The 19,871-nt window shown below is 36.5% G+C and overlaps 1 protein-coding gene across 1 annotated transcript; it reads right to left on the bottom strand.

Moving 5' to 3' along the window:
- Positions 1 to 16,132: 16,132 nt before the first annotated feature.
- LOC114368158 (mucin-7-like) lies at positions 16,133 to 16,783 on the bottom strand. Its single transcript, XM_028325498.1, has 2 exons — positions 16,687 to 16,783; positions 16,133 to 16,503 (listed from the first exon to the last, which is right to left on the bottom strand). Exons 1-2 carry the CDS (start codon positions 16,781 to 16,783, stop codon positions 16,133 to 16,135), a joined length of 468 nt encoding a protein of 155 aa, XP_028181299.1.
- Between the last annotated feature and the right edge of the window lie 3,088 nt (positions 16,784 to 19,871).

Below are 19,871 nucleotides of genomic sequence, written 5' to 3'. Positions count from 1 at the left end.
AATATAAGGCGTGTCATTTCGATTATTTAAGTTGTGATTGAAATGATAAATAATTAAATACATTTTATTTCATCTCACTTTATTATCTAAAAATATACTTTTGTTTTGTTTTCAATTACGGAATTCTAATGTATATTATTTTTATTTTTTCCCGTTATAATTTTATTATTTTGATTTCAATTCTCTTACACATTTACCGGCATGTTCATTCAAGTAGAGTTAGTCTCATATCCCTTAAATAATGTCTCATATTTGATCCGTAAGACATCTTGAATGAAAATTTTTTAAGCAACTCATGTTAAATTTCTTAAACACATAAAAAGTGGTTTTTGGTGATCTCAGGTCATTCCTAAAAAATTCATACATGTACCGTTTTGCTCCAATAATAAGAAACTTTAAGAAATTTTAAGAAACTTACACTTTCATATTTTTATTATTTTGACTTAATTACGGTTCAAATAAAATTATTAATTCAATTTTTGAATTATTATGTATAATGTTGTTAAATATTAAAAAATGATGTAAATTCTTTTATTCAATTTTTTATATAATAAGTTAAAAATAATGAGAAATTCATAATACATAACAATATTTAATTAAAAACAATGACAATTGTATTACATTGAAAGAAATACATAAGGATGTAATACATAATAATATATAATTAAAAACAATGACATTGAAAAGAAATACATAAGATGGAAAATACATAATATTACATAAAATTAATTTTCATTATTTTATTTTTTGAAACATTCCCAAATATGTCCAATTAGATCTGCCTGAAATTGGTAGGGCTTTCGATTGTCATGAACATCTACTCTTCTTTGGAGGTATTTTGATATGAAACTAGGGTGAGCACATGAAGATACTTCAAATGTCGACATGTCATTACCTACATTATCGTAATCAATATTATTTTGATATGTGTGTCGTTTGTCCTCAACAATTATATTATGTAATATAATACATGCATAAATTATATTCTTCATTGTATGAGCATCCCAAAAATGTGTTGGATCACGTATAATTTGTGAATGTATATGTATGAAGGTTTTTGATGATGCCAAAGACAGCAGCAACACAAGTTTACTTCAAGTCCAAATCAAGATCAAGTAAACAAAAGATCAAGAGAAAAGATACGTCTTAGTCTATTTTTGTTAAAATAAATCTCTTAATAATTGAAAAGGTTTGGCCTCAAAACATAATTTTTAAATTAATTATAAAAAGCTTTAAAATATTTTAACATTTCTGAAAAAGGCATTTTTCCTGTGGTAATCGATTACCAGGAGCTGTAATTGATTACTAGAAGCAAAATTGTTTTAAAAGGCTTTTCAGGAAGTTTGAAATTTGAATTTTGAAAATTGTAATGGATTACCATTTGTATGTAATCGATTACCAGTAACGGAACTCTTGAAATTCAAATGAAAAGTCATGACCCCTTATTATATAACTATGTAATCGATTACCAAAGATTTGTAATCGATTACCGGTGAGAAAATTTTGAAAATTGCTTTGAAAAATCACATCCCTTCATGAGTTTTTAAAAAGCCACCAAGGGCCTATAAATATGTAACTTGTCTATGAAAATCTTTAGAGTTTTTCAGAACCTCATTGTCTTATTCTCTCAAAAACAAACCTTTGGCAAAACACTTGCAAATCAATTAAGGATTCTTCTAAGATCTTCAACCTGTATCATTCTTCTCTAAAAGAGAGAAAAACTTCTATACTTCTAAAAGAAAATTGTTGTGATCAAGAGGCTGTGTGTCTCTTGATTTGTGAGTATCCTGAACACAAGGGAAAGGGATCCCTAGGTGGTTTAGAAGTTGTAAAAGAATTTTACAAGGATAGTGGAAATCTCAAGTGGGTTGCTTGAGGACTAAACATAAGTACGGGAAGTGACCGAACCAGTATAAATCGAGTTTGCAATTCTCTCTTCCCTTATCTCATTTATATTATTACAATTAATTTTGTTTTGCATATTTAAAGAACACCGATTAAATTGTTTATTGTTCCTTCTTCTGCATATTAAATCTGTCATATATCATTTAAAGAGGGGATTAAAGTTTGTTAGTGAAAAAATTTTACAACTTAATTCACCCCCCCTCTTAAGTTATTGAGGTCACTTGGAAAACATAATTGTGAATTGAGATTGGAGCACTTTGAATGCATTATCAACATCCTTTCTTGATGATTCTTGTCGTTATGCAAATATTTTTCTCTTTTCTCCTTATGACATTGAGATGGTCTTCACAAGTGTAGCAAAGTTTGGATAAATGTCATCCACTATATAATACCTCATTATATTAGGTTTTATTCACTATGTATTGCACCACGGAAGTGCATCTTGACAAAACCTCATTCGACACATTAGAAACATTTAGCACAGTAATGTCATTATTTGAACCTGTAATGCCAAAACATGCATGTCAAATCCACACGTCTTGTGATGTCATGGCTTTAAGAATGATTATTGGGTTGTGATGTTCACCTCAACGAAATTTTCCTTTTCATGCAATTTGACAATTTTTTCATTCTCAGTGCATACAATCAATGAAACCTAACATACCTGTAAAGCCACATGGCACTCTCATTTGTAGTAGTCGTTCAATATCTTCATTATTAGGGCTCCTTAGGTACTCATCCCCAAATATTTTGCAGACGGCTAATACAAATATTTGTAAGCATTTAATTATAGTGCTTTCGACAATCCAAATATACTCGTCCACACTGTCAGCGAATGACCCAGAAGTGAATATATGAGGAGCAATAGTGCATTTTTGCAACAAGGGTAGGCCCTTTCTACGTGTTGCATCTACCTTCATTTGGAAGTACTCATAATGATTGATGAGGGCTTCTACAACTTGAAGGAACACATTCCTTCACATTCATAATTGAGTCTTTGTGTATACAACATTTTCAGAGAAAATATTCATCCAACAATTAATCATGTCCTTTCTTCAAAATTGAGTCTTTGTGTATACAACATTTTTAGAGAAATAGTCATTGAATAATCGATCATGTCCTTCCTTATGATCTCGAGTTACCACTCCTCTTCTTTGTCTACATCTAGTGGTGTTGTCAATGTAGCACCCTGAAAATTAAAACTCAAATTATAGAAATTTTGTGTTCATGTGATTTTTTAAAATATAATTGATGTTAAAATTAATTATAATGAAAATTTATTTCAAGTAGTTAATTAAAATATCAATTATAGGCATGTTATTTTATGTGATAAGTTTAGTAGATATTTGGATTTCATTAGAACATTATATCTACATTGTGAAAGATTAGACAATGTAAATTCACATTGTGCAAGATTAGACAATGTAAATTCACATTGTGTAAATTTACTCTAAGTTTGATTAATTTGAATTACACAATGATCTAGGTAATTAACACCATTACTTATGTTAATTAGCTCAAATTTATTTCATTTGGTAAAAACAAAATTTCCATTTATGCTTAAGCATACTTTAGCCAATTATAGGCATTATTTTTAAAAGCAAATTAACCATTAAAAAGGCCTTTACTTGGACGTCCAACTAAAGCTAGTATTTGCCAACAATTTCAATCAAATTTTACCGTTTAATATCCTATCAATTAAAAAGGAACCTTGGACTAATGGGATGACTCCACTCAACATGCATGTGGCTTTTGGCTGTCAATAAATTCAAATGAAAAAAAAAGTGAGAAGCTTCATTCTCCTTGTCTGGCCATGAGACTTTTAGAGAGAGGAAGGAGGAAAAAAATTGTTTCTCCAAGCCTTGTTCTTGGTATTGAACCCTTAGATAAATGAACTCCAATCCCATTTTCATCTATATATTCCTCTCTAGAATTTCAAAAATCTGCCTTCCTATGGTTTAAAATTTTTATTTTGATGGCTAGGAAAAAATTTAGACACCACAAGTGTCTAGTTCATGACTTACTTGGAAGTTTGGTGCTCAAATCTTGAGGCATGGGGAGTTTCTATCACAACCTCATGAATCATTGTGTTTGGGGGCTGTCCATGGGTTGTGTGGGTGTTCAGGAAGAATAAATAGTCATTGGAATGAATGTTTTGATGCATAAATTGTAAAATTGCTTGCTATTGATTTTTTAGGTTATGTGCACAAATTTGAATTAATTTTTGGGACATGATTCCTATGATGTAAGACATGTTCTATGGTTTTTTATGTCTATGGAGTTTGGGATAATTTTTGTCTTTCGTTTTGAGCACTACTATTTAATTTTTAGTTTCATTTGAAATTGCTCAAATCTGTTAGGTTTCATTTTTTATTTTTAATTATTTTTGTATATTTTTTTTTGGTGAAACTATTTTAAACTAAGTTTCATATGGACTCAATTTCCTTAAGCAAGGTCTTGGTTTATAGTCTTCAGGATGGAAAAAATGTGATTGAGAGGAGAGAATCTTACTAAAGGTGATTGAGAGGAGAGAATCTTACTAAAGGTGATTGGTGAGTCAGGTGGATACTCCATGCAAATAATATGATTACAAAAAAATGAAGTGTCGCATGACCATGAAAAATGTATAAAATAATCGGCTAAGCTAACAAAAATAAGAAATTATTTGTTTGAAATCGAAAGTCCAAAATAAGTCATTGCTGGAAAAGGTTCCTAAATATAGATAATTATATTTTGGTGGGATTATCAAGTGGTGAATTTTTATGTTGTTTCCTAGACCATTTAGAGTGTGTAGTATTTTTATAGATTTTTAGAAAAATCATTTATTATTTTCTACATTTAAACAACAAAATTTGTATTTTTGGATAGTTGTGAAACATATTTGTTGGGGAAAAAGAAATGCATGTTTTTTAGCTTTGTGAAAAATATATGTGATGTCCAACATATTGAGGATGATATCTGCAAATTTTGAATAAAAACTAAGTTGATATTCTATTTAAAATAAATAGAAAACAATGACTTTTTGTGTATTGGCAGAGATAAAAATTAAAAAATTAAATAGTGGAAATATGGTGTGCTGAATATTTTATGTTGCAACATGTCATATGTGGAGTTTTATTGCCAAGTTTCGTAAAATTTGGAGTTGATTTAAAAAATTGGAAACTGTTATTTTCGCATACTTGAAATTGAGTTGTTAATTGAAATAATTGTGCTAGTTATGTAATATGATGCTTTTGAGCTTGAAAAATGATATTCAGCCTCTAAAGGTGAATATTCATTAATGTATTATGTGTAGATTAATTATCTATGTTTGGATTCATTCTGCATGCTATTGTTTGACCCTCGGACAATGATTAATGGGGATGGTGATACTTGTGGGTGCAAATGGACTCCGTGAGGAAGACATTGGTGTGATTTGATAATGACTAAGTGATAAAATTCATTATGGAAACCACTAATAAAAAGAGTTTGAGCAATTAATTAAGAATTTGGATTTATAATGGAGTTTTTTATGGATGATACATGGACTTAGAGATTAATTAGTACCAATGTAAGGATTTGGCGAACCTTTACATAATTAAGCATAAAATGTTGAGTGTGGTAAAGGAAATCATAAAACTTAATAAAATGGAAAATATCATGAATATGGATTTGTGATGAGATATGTGCATGAGGCATGTGTGTTGTAGTGTGTGATTCATTGGGTGATTCCCTTGGAGAGAATAGGGGGAACGGGAAACCTTTCTGTTTAGGGTCAAGTATGACATGTGCAAAGTATGTGAATGCTTAGTGGATGGCATGTCGATCGAGGATTGTGACATGTGGTCACTTTAGAGAATGTTGGGGATCGTGAGGAGGTTCCAGCCGTGAGAGACATTATGTTGTAATGAAGACCATGTGGGGCTATTGTGCCCGTGATGTGGGGCCATTAGGCTTGTGAGGGAGAAGAAGTATCCATTATGAACTCATAAAGATTGTGAATTGCCTTCTAGTACCAATTGTCAAAGGAACTCATACTGATCCATAGAAACAATCCCAATGGGGGAGCATCATTGGGGAGTTAGTCCTCAGAGATTGGATGACCACACGAGTTGTACCTGGGAAATGATTGCATGGCATGACCATCCTTGAGGGTATGGCGTTAGGTTGTGGCTTTGGGTCACATACCGACTTGGCGACCCTAATTGAATGTGAGACATTGTATTGTTGGTGAGAGCTCACCATTGTATCATGGTGAGGGTGTACTCCCAGCAGTCATCAAACTTAAAATAATGTAAGTCCACTAAGTTTCAAGAGTTCCAACGACAATGAACTCATAAATGAAAAAGAGTTAAGTGTTGACTAGAGATTTTGGGTGATGAGTGAGACCATGAAAGTGTCTTGATATATGTGTAGTCATGTGCGATTGTTTGGACCTTTAGGTCATTTGCTTGTTGGTTTATGCGAAGGATAGAGACTCACCCATATGCCTAACATTTTAGATATGGACTCGAAGATGGATTCGATTATTGAGGATGGGACGAATTGGCTACGTCAAGCATTATCAGTGTAGATGGACTTGTTTGTGGAAAAAAGACCATCTAAGGATACCTCATAAGCTCAAGTAGGTATTTGAGGGGTTATGTTTTGTGGGTCACTGCTCTAAGCCTTAGTCTTTTCTTATATACGAAGGAAGGTAAACTAGGCTTTCATTTTGTGGTGAGTCAATCTCTGGTATGTGACCCAAACATATTGTGTAATTGAATTTTAGATATGTAAACCAATATTTGTTTTGGGAATAAAATTGTTTAATCATATAATTGAGGATGTTCAACTGAGAATTGTCATAACTATAATGGTTTTGGAAATTATGCATTTTACAAACATCATCGAGTAAATTAAGGAGGATTTTAAGGACATGTGTGTGTGTGTTGCTAACATTCTCTCACCTTTTTCTTAGTTAGAGTATGTTAGCAACTAAAGGTGGAAGTAGGTCGGGTCGTCTGTCAGGAGCCCATGGCTCGACTTATTTAAGGCCTGACTTGGCCCAACTCATTTAGGAAAAATGTTAAGTTAAAGTTTTTGAAAGCCTGTTTAGTTAAATAAGCTAGACCATAGGTCTTAAGAAAAACCTATTAACAATTAAAATGTGTTTTCGTTTTTGATTTTGTATGCGAAAAAACATTTTTGTTGAATATTTTGTACGCACCCCCTGTACTAAAACAAAAGCATGATTTCGTTGTTATATCTAGGGCAAAAAAAAAAAAAAATACACAACGAAATCATGATTTTGTTGTAATAAAAGGGGTACAAAAACCGTATAGCAACGATTTTATGATTTTGTTGTGCATTATATTGAATGGAATCATGATTCTGTGGGAATGGTAATTTTGGAATAAAAAAATTCTTAGTCCCTTAGTAGGGGCCAAGAGTAATTTGCATGGAGTCAATAGTAACTCCCTAGTGTTAAACATAGGTCTTTTTTGGCCTTTATCAGTCATACACTCATAGTGTTATACTTGGGCCTTAATGAGATTTATTGGGCCTTATTTGACCTTTGTCAATTATTAGTGTTATACTTAAGCCTTATTAGGCCTTATTTGACATTGGTTGGTCATTAGTGTTATACTTAGGCCTTATTTGGCCTTGATCAATCATTGGTGTTATACTGATTAGTCATTAGTGGTATATTTGAGCCTTGGTCAACCATTAGTGGTATGCTTGGGCCTTAATGGTCCATTGCCAATCTTTGGGATTACACTTGGACCTTGATCAATCATAAGTGCTACACTTAGGCCTTGGGCCTTGATTAGTCACGGGGTTACATTTTAGCCTTAATGAGCCTTGGTCAATCATTAGTGTTATACTTAGGCCTTAGCCTTATTGGACCTTGGTTAGTCATCAATGTTATACTTGGGTCTTGACCAATTATCAAGGGTTACACTTGGGCCTTGATCAATCATCAATGCTACACTTGAGTTTTTATTCGTCATTAGTGATATACTTGGGCCTTAATGGGCCTTGGTCAGTCATTAGTGTTAGACTTGAGTTTTATTGGGCCTTAGTTAGTCATTAGTATTATACTTGGGCCTTTTAGAGTCTTGGTTAGTCATTAATGTTATATTTGGATCTTAATGGGCCTTGATCAATTATTAATGTTACACTTGGGCCTTATTGGTCGCTAAGTAACAAAAATGTTTTGTTAACCAATGACCGAAACAAATTTAGTCGTTATTCCTAAGTATTAGCAACTGAAATCAAGTTACTCATTAAGCCAATTAATGAAACGGTTGCCAAACCAATTGCCAATTTTTCCAAATTACATTTTAAAAAAGTTTAAACCATATTGTGATCAAATTAGCGACTACCTGGATTGTTACTGAAACTTTTGTCTCCAAAACAATAATTGATATGAGTAAATGACACATGATATTTTTAGTCGCTACTGTCATCAACTTTTGTTGGTTGTTGATTTTGGTCATTATTCAACATTTTTCTAGTAGTGATAACACAACTGGCAGTGTTCAAACTTTGCAACCAACCAACAATGTGTCCCTCACCAACGACTAGTTGTTGAAAATCTTCTTTAAGAAGCCTAAAGCTGTATTTTTTTTAAAAGCAACCTGATTGAATCAAGAACATATCATCAAAACCTCCTTTATGAGAGAAATCTGCTTCTTCCTTTCTCATCAAGAGAAACCCACTTCCAACTATATTTTATTGTATATCTATGAGAAGTGTGAGAGTGGAATCCCCCTAGTTTAGGAAGAATCTATTTTTGTGTAGTAACTTCACAAAAAACCCACTTTAATAAATATGAGAAAAGTCTCCAATCCAAGACCAAGTATTGGTGTTGTGTAGAGGGAGCAACTTTGTGTATCTTAAGTCAGTGGGATTGTCACTGATTAAAGCTTGAGCTGCTGTTTTCAAAATTTGTGTGAAGTTATGGGTTGTTGATACCTTGAGTTAAGGTGTTGTGGTGTTGTAACTGAAGTTGTGTTAGTGAAATCTCACTAGTTTGAGTGAGGATTGAATGTGGCCTTGTGATTTTGGGTGAACTGACATAATTCTATTGTTTTTTCCTCTTTATACTCATTACGTCTTACTTTACAGTGATTTAAGGAGAAATGATTTGAAAAAAGAAAACACTACAAAAGATTTTAGAAAGGTTTTGTGTTTAAAACCAAAAGCTTTGAAGTGTCTCTCTAAGCACATTATTTTCAGAAATTGATAAAGTTCCCTTCTGACCTTAGAAAGGATTTTCATTCTGAACAAATAAATCACCAAGGTTTTAAAACTTTTAAACTACACAATCCAGTCTCCCTTCTTGTGTTATTTTGTTTACTTCAATACCAGTTATGGTAAGGCAAAATTTAATATACTATGCTTGATTATATAAATTTCTTTTATTTTGATATTAATTTATGAAAAGATTTGAGAGTGGAAACAATAAAAATAAGAAGGAAAAAAGGAAAATTGGTTTTAAAACTGGTTGGGATTAAAAAACTTATTCAAAACCGCTTTGTCTAACCAGTTCAATTCAGAATCGATTTGATAAAGTGGATCAACTATATGGATTAAAATTTGAACCATTTAAACTGATTCGGTTAAATTTTAAAATATTGATCCATGCACATACCTATATACAACATGTACTGTCCAGGGTCCATAAAATACACGTGTCAAGCTACATGGCACTCTGAGACACATGTCAACCCTCCTTGTCAGCCATGGCACAAGAGCACAAATGTTACGCCCTTAACAGTCAAGCTCTTAACTGACAAGTTATCTCTAATAGTTATATTATTTGAATATATTGCATTCTCTTTATCTCATGGCAGGTACTCAATTATCTATAAGGTAAATATTATCTATAAGCCATATATTATCTACTAGCTATTTTCTATAAGCTAGCCATTACTTGCAAGGGCTTTTACACCACTGTAACAGCCCCTACAAACAAGGATTCACATTAACAAATGGTGAATGTGCACCGACTACTCTGATCTAAATAGAGCGTGTCTTAAGATGCATACCCTTTGCCCAGAATTGACAGGCTAGTCAATAGAGCGACCAGGTTCCAAGTACTAAGCTTCTTGGATGCTTATTGAAGATACAATCAGATACGAATACACGCTCTAGACGAAGAGAAAACAACATTCATTACTGAAGATGTCAACTTCTGTTATAGGGTTATGCCCTTTGGCATGAAAAATACAGGCGCTACATATCAGAGATTGATGGACCAGATTTTCAAATAGCAGATTGGACGAAATGTCAAGGTCCACATCGACAACATGGTCATCAAATTCCATAGCATAGCCCAACACATGGCATACCTTGAAGAAGTGTTTGAAGAAATCTACAAACACGATGTGCTCCTTAACCTGGAAAAATGTACTTTCAGGGTCGGCAAAGGCAAGTTCTTGGGCTTTATGATCACACATCGGGGAATAGAAGCCAACCCCAAAAAAGGCATACCCATACTGGAGATGGATAGTCCTACCAGCATCCAAAAAGTCCAAAAGTTGAATGGTAAACTAGCATCCTTGTCCAGGTTCCTCCCAAAGCTCGTTGAAAAAGCGAAGCCATTCTACAAGCTGCTCAAGAAATTTGAGCCATTCCTATGGGACGAGGCCTGTGAACAAGCCTTTTTGGCCTTCAAGAAGACCATTGTCACACCACTAGTCCTGAGTCGAATCAGGCTAGGAGTACCCCTACTCCTATATCTCTCGGTAATTGACGAAGTTGTTAGCTTAGCCCTTGTATAAGAGGAAGGGAAGCACCAACTTCTCATCTACTTCACCAGTCGCATACTCCATGACGCTGATAAACGCTACCAAATGATAGAGAAGGTGGCACTAGCACTCATTATCTTAGCCCGATGTCTCAGGCATACTTTCAGAGTCACCAAGTGGTAGTCAAAACGAACTATCCCATCAAACAAGTTTTGTGAAAGCCTAAACTAACAGGGAGGATGGTGGCATGGCTCGTAGAACTTTTAGAGTTCGATATCCAGTATGAACCCTATGGCCCCACGAAGACACAGTTGATGACAGACTTTTTGGCAAAATTTGTGGGAAATGACCAAACCACCTTATACTGGTGGAGCCTTCACATTGACGGTGCATCCAACATAAAGGGAACTTGAGTCGAAATCATCCTTGAAGGTCCTGACAATGTCACTCTAGAGCAAGCCCTCAAGCTCAAGTTCAAAGCCTCAAACAATCAAGCTGAGTATGAGACATTTATTGCAGGTCCAAAACTAGCAAAAGAAGTTAGAGCCAATAAGTTATGATGCTACACTGACTCGCAGCTTGTCTAGGGGCAAGTTGCCAACAGATACCAGACTAAGGAAACAATGCTACTTAAGAACTACCACATTGCCAAAACTTTCATTGACAACTTCAAATGCTTTGAGATTTACTACATACCCAGGGAGAGCAACACCAGAGCAGACTTTCTCTCTAAGCAGGCCAACACCTAAAAGACTAGGCACCTTAAGACTATCATGCAGAAGACGCTTCAAACTCCAACCATAGACACTGAGGAAGTTATGGCTGGAGAAAAGGAGGAACCAGACTAGATGACCCTCTACAAGAATTTCCTAATTTAGGGGGTGTTTCCACTAACGAAAACGAAGTCAGACGCCTGAAATGGAAGGTTAGCTACTATTCCATCCTCAATGGTGAGCTATTCAGAAGAGGGTTGATAGAACCTTTGCTTAAACTTTTGAAAAATCAACAAACAGACTATGTCATGAGAGAACTTCATAAAGGGATCTATAGTCTCCATACTGGGGGACGCTCCTTTGCAACCAAAGTGGTGCATGCTAGCTACTACTAACCGACACTAAGGGCATACACCCTCGACTTCACAAAGAGGTGCAAAGAATGCCAGTAAATCGCTGACATTTTGCACACCCCTCCTAACAATCTCCACAGCCTGAGCTCCCATTGGCACTTTGCCATGTGGAGAATGGATATACTGGGACAATTGCCAAAGGCCCTAGGAGTAGTGAAATATTTACTAGTCGTTATCGACTACTTCACCAAGTGGATTGAGGAAAAACCATTGCGAGAAATCACAACTAGCGAGGTGGAGAAATTCATCTAGAAACACCTCATATGCATGTATGGCCTCTCTTATGCCATTGTCACCAACAAAGACACCCAATTCAAAGCTCAAGTTTACGAAGACTTCTTGACGAGGCTAGGTGTCAAGCACCTCATAACCTTTGCCAAACATCCCCAGACTAATGGTTAGGCAGAGGCAGCCAATAGAGTTATCCTCAAGGCCCTGCGCACTAGACTCGGCAAGTCTAAGGGTATATGGAAGGAGGAACTCTCCAGTATAGTCTGGGCCTATCATTGTTCACCCCAAACAACGACCAATGAAACTCCTTTCCAACTCACATATGGCACAAACACCATGATCCCCATCGAAGTCGGGGAACCGTTGACAAGGAGAATGCTATTCTAGCAACAACAAAATGAAGAAAACATAAGGGTAGAACTCAAGACAACGGATGAAGTCCAAGAGATGGCCAGAATCAAAGAAGAAGCTACCGAGCTCCGAGCATCAAGAAGTTCTAATACAAAAGTTCAACCACGAGCCTTTTAACCCGATGACCTTGTATGGCGAGTCTGAGACGAAGCTAGAAAAGATCCCCGAGCAGGAAAGCTTGGACCTAACTGTGAAGGACCATTTAGGGTCATATCAAGCGTAGACAACAAAGCATATAGACTACATGAACTTGATGGTAAAACAATTCTAAGAACATGGAACGTTACCCATCTAAAGTCTTACTTCAGTTGAACCATTGCAAGACCGAGTGTTGTACTCTTTTTCCTACTCAAGTCTTTTGTCCCAAAAGAGAAAAATCAGGGTTTTGGCTTTACAGGCTTTAACGAGGCACATCCGTGGTAATGAAAGGAATTTGTATTTAGTTCACTACATTGAATAAAATTCTACCTCCATTCACCTTTACAATTTTCTTGTGTCAACTCAGTAGAGGCTTGTTAAATCCAAGTTCTATCCTTGGTAAGTCTTGACAAAATCCAGGATAGGGGCATCCTTAATCGCAGTTCCCAAGGCTCGTGATAACGGCTAATTATAAGTATATTTTGGGGTTAAATTATATAAGAATTTGTATTTTTTTCTCTCCTATTTCTTCCTTTTTTTTATTCAAATAATTTTTATTTTATCATTTAAGTTTTTGTGCAGAAAATATTAAAAGTTGATGAATTTATGATGCTTAGTGAGTAAAACAAAGCCCAAAAGAGCAAATTAGAAATTTGAAGAAGCGTGCTTAGCGTGTCCCAGGCGCTCAATGCGAGGCATAGGCTTAGTAGGAACAACACGCTTAGCACCAGTAGGATAATTCAGGAAAGAAGGCTAATTCAAGAAAGAGTCCCGCTTAGCTCAAGTTATGTGCTAAGCGCGAGGCGTACTGCCATACTTGCTAAGCACAACAAGCGTGCTCAGCGCAAAGGTTGCGTGAAAACTAAGCTGATCTGCACCTATAAAAGAGGGAGAGAGATGAAGGAAAAAACACAAAAAATTCAAGAGAGTACAATTCCTTATAGAAGGCAAAGGCTAGAAGAAGGAGAAACAATCATTAAGATCCATTCCTTCCCTTCATTCCCTTTCTTATCTATTCCCCCTTTACTAAATATTCTCTTCTTGTAATTGTAAAGCTTCCTATGACAATGAGAGGCTAAACCCCCTTTGTTGGGAACTTGGCAACCAACTACTTTTGATGTAATTTCTCTTCCTATCTATTTAATAATATTACTTTTGCATTATCCTTTCTTGTGCTTAATATTATTGCTTATGGCTTCATCACCCATTTGCATGGTAAGTTTTAGGGGTAGCATTGGAAAACGTTAATTTCTAATAGAACTGGGAAATGATATTTAAATAAAGTCATCACTAGGGATATGTTGGTTTTGTTTAGCATGTTATACATCTCTACTCTTAATGTCATTTAACTATTGGCTCTCTGCAAAGGGATTTGGGAGAAAAGATAAATAAATTAGGCTCTTTCACTTGAGGGATCTTGGTTAGAGTATATTAGTATATGCAGGTGTAAATTAGAATAATTATAAATAGAAAAAAAATCATCATTAACATTACATCAAGAGTAGCTCTGGTAGGCTAAGTTCCCAACATTCTCATCTTCTGAATTTAACTTATATAATATTGGCTTTTTTCTCTTTTCTATTTTTAATTAATTAATTTAAATTCTTGTTTAATTCCTTTCCTTGTTTGTTTTAATTTAAATTCCTACCACTTTAATTTAACATTTTTCTACAATCTTTTCCAAATCTTTTTCTTAATTAAATAGTCATATACCTAAGTACAAACAAAGTTCCTGTGGATTTGACATTCGGACTTCTATTTTAACTTTACTACTTAGGACTAATTGGTGCACTTGTCAACCATTTAACAACTCGTCAAACCCAAGGTTTTTCCTTAGTGAGTCTCGCTTCTCTAAAGGCTCGAATAACCCAATGTCTGCCCTTGGTGAGTCTCGCTTCTCCAAAGGCTCGTCAAATCCAAGTTCTTTCCTTGGTGAGTCTCGCATCTCCAAAGGCTCGCAAAACCTAAGGTCCATCCTTGGTGAGTCTCGCATCTCCAAAGACTTATCAAACCCAAGGTTTGTCCTTGGTGAGACTAACTTCTCCAAAGGCTCGTCAAACCCAAGGTCGGCCCTTGGTGAGCCCTTCTGCCGCCAAACTCCATCTCCATAGGAACTCAAGGTACGTAAGGTCTACCCTTGAATCCTTGATAATCTTTTCTATTCCTAACTTTTATCTGTATAGGAATACAAGTTTGTAGGGACCTCAAAAACCCAAGGTCCGCCCTTGGTACAAAAACCCAAGGTCTACCCTTGGTACACACTCCTACTAAAACCTTGGGCTCACCCTTGGTAAGCTCATTCTTTTGGAACTACGACGAGCATAGCCAATGGTCTAAGTTCCACAACTCAAAACAAGCTACCACCCGACTGGTCAGCAAGACATTCAACAGGTGCAAATCAAACTAAGTCCTCACAAGCATCAGGGAAGAAGCTATGGAAAGCAAAATGAAGCATTACTAGATGAGTGACAAGACCTTTAACCAGGTTGAAATTAAACTTGAGATGATCTCATGACATCTACTTCTCTATTTCACACAAGGCCACCAAGATCTTGCGCCCTACACCACCAGGGTCTTCCTTCCTACACCGCCAAAATATCTCACTTATCAAGACACCTTATTCATACTACCACAAGTAACGAAGCTTTGCATAGACAAATGGCAACATACAAGACATACATATTGGACAAAAATTCGTCAACAAAGGAAAGCTAATTCATTGTCAAAATAAGAATTGTCATAATTACATAGCCATTATGGCCAAAATCCAAGTAAAGGAAAAAAATAAAAATAAAAGGCAGCCTAAACATTGGCATAATCATCTTGCTCCTCAACATCCTACTCCTCGTTGATCTCCTCCTCAGCAATTATCTCTTCCTCATCAAGCAGAACACTGTCCTTCACGTACTTGAATGGGTCAAAAAGACCCAAGTCAAGGTCCTTGGCGAAGAACTCGGCCTTCCTTACGGCCTAATGAAAGCCCTTTTCATGTTGCTCCACGGCCTCCTTCTTGTACATCAGTAGCTCCTCTTCAAGTTTTTTGTTGGCCTTCCTCTCCTTGGACGCCCACAACTCGGACTCCTATGACCTAGAATCCGATACATTCAGCCAGGCCTCAAGGTCCACCACCATCTTGGTAAGGTCATCCTTCTCTGTCACAATGTTTTTCACCTTTTTCAGCCAATTCATTTTTCTCCTTCTATAAGCCCTTGTAGTGCTCAAATAGCTCATCACCATCTAACCTGATGCACAACAACTTGGCAAAAATACCCCCAATCTTGAAGGACAGTTGATGATTTGACTTCACGACCTCAACGAAGGTGACAGTGGCATTGGCCACCTTAGGGAACTCCACTCTCCAAACTATACGAGTAGTGACCCTCCATTTGGCAACCTCAGCCTCTAAGGATGCCACCTTACTTAGGGCCTCTTGGTGCCTTTGGCCATTCTCTTCCATGATCACCAAACTTCGCTAGAGGAAAACCTTGGCAGAATCAATAACCTTCTGGACCCCAACTGACTGGATAAGATTTTTTTATCAAAGGTTGACACAAAGCCAACTGGAGTCTTCTGCTTAGGCTTGTAACCTACACCCCATAGCAAATCAACATCTCAAGAGGTGTAGATGTGATCTAAAGAAACATGGGGGGTGAGAGGAGGTGGAAGGCGATGGCGATGCCAACACAGCTGAAAGGGGAACTGGCAGAGCTAAAGAAGGAGGAGGTGAAATCTTGGGAGCACTTGCGGTCATCACACTGGCACTCAGCAAGGATGCAACGACAGTGGATGAAGGAGCCACAACAGGACCAACCAAAGCGATTGGTGCACTAACTTCAGCAGTAGGAGCGACCTCCTGAACAAACACAACAGAAGGAGGTGGAGAAGTAGAAGCAACAACAATAGTAGCAGCATTAGGAGTAGAAGCCTGGATGGCCGATGAAGTTGGAGGTAGATCTTGCAAACTTGAGGGGTGACCTGAACCAGTTGTCAACCATACAGCCTACCTCAGTGCACGAAGGCTAAAAGGGGCTCTCAATTTCTTATAGCTTGACACCCCAATGTTGTCATCTTGCTTCCTCTTAGCCATAACAGAGGAAGGAACGCTAGGGGAGACCTCAACAACTTCAGTAGTAGGGCCAACCTCAACAGCAAGTTAACTCCCTTCTCTAGTAGTAGGAACGACAACAGGCAATGGTGTAGTCCCACTAGCAAGTCCAACCTTCTTCACTAAGGGCCTCCAAGAGAAGTCACCCATAATACTTGCAAAACAAACAACAATAACACAACAAGTGTTAGGCTAGGTCGACACCTACCTTAGACACAAAAGAAGACAAGGTAAGGCACGTTACCATCCAAGGAAGCGAAATGATCATTCGTTCACCGAAGGAAGAGACAAAATTGCCCACGCATCCAGTGAGACCGACAATTGCTCCAATATAGCCTTGTCAACCTTCTTTACAAGGGTTAACAAATCCTTGTTAAATGACTTAAACCTGGTGGGATTAGACTGCCAGTAGAACGGGAAGCGGGGCTCCCCATCCTCGTTGAACATTAATGGTAAGCCATCAGCCATGATGTCAGTAGCCTGGACCTTGAAGAAATTTTCCTTGAAACAGTGAAACACGTTCGAGTCACACTCGAATAGCTTCTTGGACATATTGTTCAAGGAGACCCAACCAATCTTGCTTGTCAACTTCATCTGGAAAAAGTAAAAAAACACTGGTACATTGGGCCAAATGTTGAAGAAGGGACACAAAATCTCAAAGGTCCTCACCGTTCAAGTGCTCAAGCAGAGCACACTAGAATATGGTGAAAGGAAGAACCAGACCTAAGACCTCGAAGATACAATGGTGACGATAAGAAATCAAACATCCACTCCATTTAAAGTGGAGGCAGACTTTTCGGTAATTGGCAAAAGGTAAAATGGTGCCATAAAATTTCACACCACGACACAACTCCACTCACCCACAATCCGCGTCTCTAGTTCGTGCCCACTCCACGAGTGACATATATGCAAGAGCAACACGCGTGCATTGCATTCGCCTACAGCAAAAGGATAAGTGAAACGTTTGTCTTCAATGCATTCCCTAATGGTCAAAAAAGAGAAAATTTGTCAAATACAGAGACCTCACTCACCTAACATGTCAGACCTCACCTGCAAAAGTATATCCACCCTAGGCAAACTTGACAGAAGTAGCCTGGACAACACTTGTCTAGGCTGGGGGCTTGACAAACCTCACATACCTACAACTCTTGCACTTGTCAAGGTTACCACTCTCGACACCAGACGAATCTTGTCCATGCTTAAGGGCTTGACAAACTCGTAACCCTTCTACTTGTCAAGGCTACTATGCCAAATAATCTCCCTTGACACAAGACAATCTCCTTTGACATTGGGTAACCTCGTTCGCCCGTAAGCCGACTCAGAGCTTGGGGGGCTTATGTACTATCTAGGGGCCACAAAATACACATGTCAAGTTACATAGCACTCTGAAACACACATCAACCCTCCATGTTAGTCCTGGCAAAGGAGCACGAATGTTACGCTCTTAGCAGTTGGGCTCTCAACTGACATGTTATCTTTAACCGTTATATTATTTTAATATATTGCAATCTCTTTATCTCGTGATAGGTACTTATCTATAAGGTAAATATTATCTATAAGCCATAAATCATCTATTAGCTATTATCTATAAGCTGACCATTATTTGCGAGGGCTGTTAGACCACCGTAACAGCCCTTACAAACAAGGACCCGTAGCTTCCACTCCATTCTATAAGTATCAAGTTTCATCTCACTATTTTCATACTCTCCTAACTCATGTACTTACTTGAGCGTTAAAGCCCTTTGTTTTGTAGATCTCCTCTCTTGTCCTCTTAACAAAGGAACTATCAGTCTGATGTGCGAGATCTAGGAGTTCACCTTGTCCATATCGACCTTGACATAGGACAACTTTTGAATTTTGATAAGTGCACAACACATAAAAGATCTTAATGGGGGAGGCCCCTGCTTAGGGATTCAATTCTAGTGACAATAAGTCAAAAGGAGGCCAAACTTTATCTATAAAAATCTCAACGTTTTTGGCCTTTCAAATGAGCTAGCATATCACTGCAATGATATCTTGATTAAAGAAGCTATGCATGTAAATAATGAAGAAGCTATGCATGTAATGCAATGACATCTTGATTAAAGAAATCCTACATATTATAAGTCATCAAACAACATTAATCAGATTCTTCTCGCCTTTATACAGTCATGAACAACATGAAGGGACATCTCTTGAGTGATTCCAAACCTATTACAAGAAAAAATTGAAGAAAAATGACGGTTAAAGTCTTAAAGAAGAGAATGTTGATTGGGATACTCCCACGTGACAAAATCTTTATTTACTAATTTTAAAATGAAATTTACTTTCATCTTAGACTTGCCTTTTTATTTACAAATAAAAAAAGTCAATTTTAAAACTGCTTCTTAATTGTAGGCAATTGTGTAATATAAATAATCAGTTGGAGATTTAATTAATTATTATATTTTAAAAGATATATGTAAATAATAAAAATAAAAATTAAATTTATATTTACTTAATATTTATATACTTATCTTAATATGAATACATTGTAATTTTGAATCAAAATATATTAATGTTATTAGTTAATCCAAATTAAAATATGCATTACTTCAAAATATGCAAGGTTAAAATTTAAAATATTTTTTACTTACTGAATTATCATTACTTGGGATTTACGATCCAGGAAGATGAGTTAAGGAAGACAAGGTTTGGGCCTAGGGGTTCGATTTAGGTGAGTTTAAAGAAACTTTTTAATTTTAATTAAAATCTTATTAAATTAAATGGTTAAAATTCTTTATTTAATACTTAACACCTCATATTTAACAGCTAAACCAAAGTCCTCAATTTTAAGAAATAAGAGACCAAATCACTACTACAAAAGCAGAATTCAACGTCGGTTAAAATGGGTATACTACGTTGGTTGAAGACCGTCGTTGTCTGCGACGACGTAATAAATTCGATGGCTTTCAAAGACGGTTATAGAAAAACGTCGTAGATATTACAGAATTCTAAGACGAGCTGTCGGTCAGCCCTATCTTTAGAACTTACTAGAGACTACGACGGCCATAAGGACAGCACCGTCGTAGACATAATCTTGTTCTACGACGGTTGTTTCCAAAGGACCGTCGTAGAAAGGTCCACAATTCAAACACGGCTGTCAACAGCCTCGTCGTAGAAGTAACAACAGACTACGACGGGCATGGGGACACCACCGTCGTAGAAGTAACAACAAACTACGACGGTTGTCTACCCAGAACCGTCGTAGAAGGGTCCT

The sequence above is a fragment of the Glycine soja genome, chromosome 9 (genome assembly GCF_004193775.1).
Source record: "Glycine soja cultivar W05 chromosome 9, ASM419377v2, whole genome shotgun sequence".
NCBI lineage: Eukaryota > Viridiplantae > Streptophyta > Magnoliopsida > Fabales > Fabaceae > Glycine > Glycine soja.
This window is presented reverse-complemented; position numbering and strand designations above follow the sequence as displayed.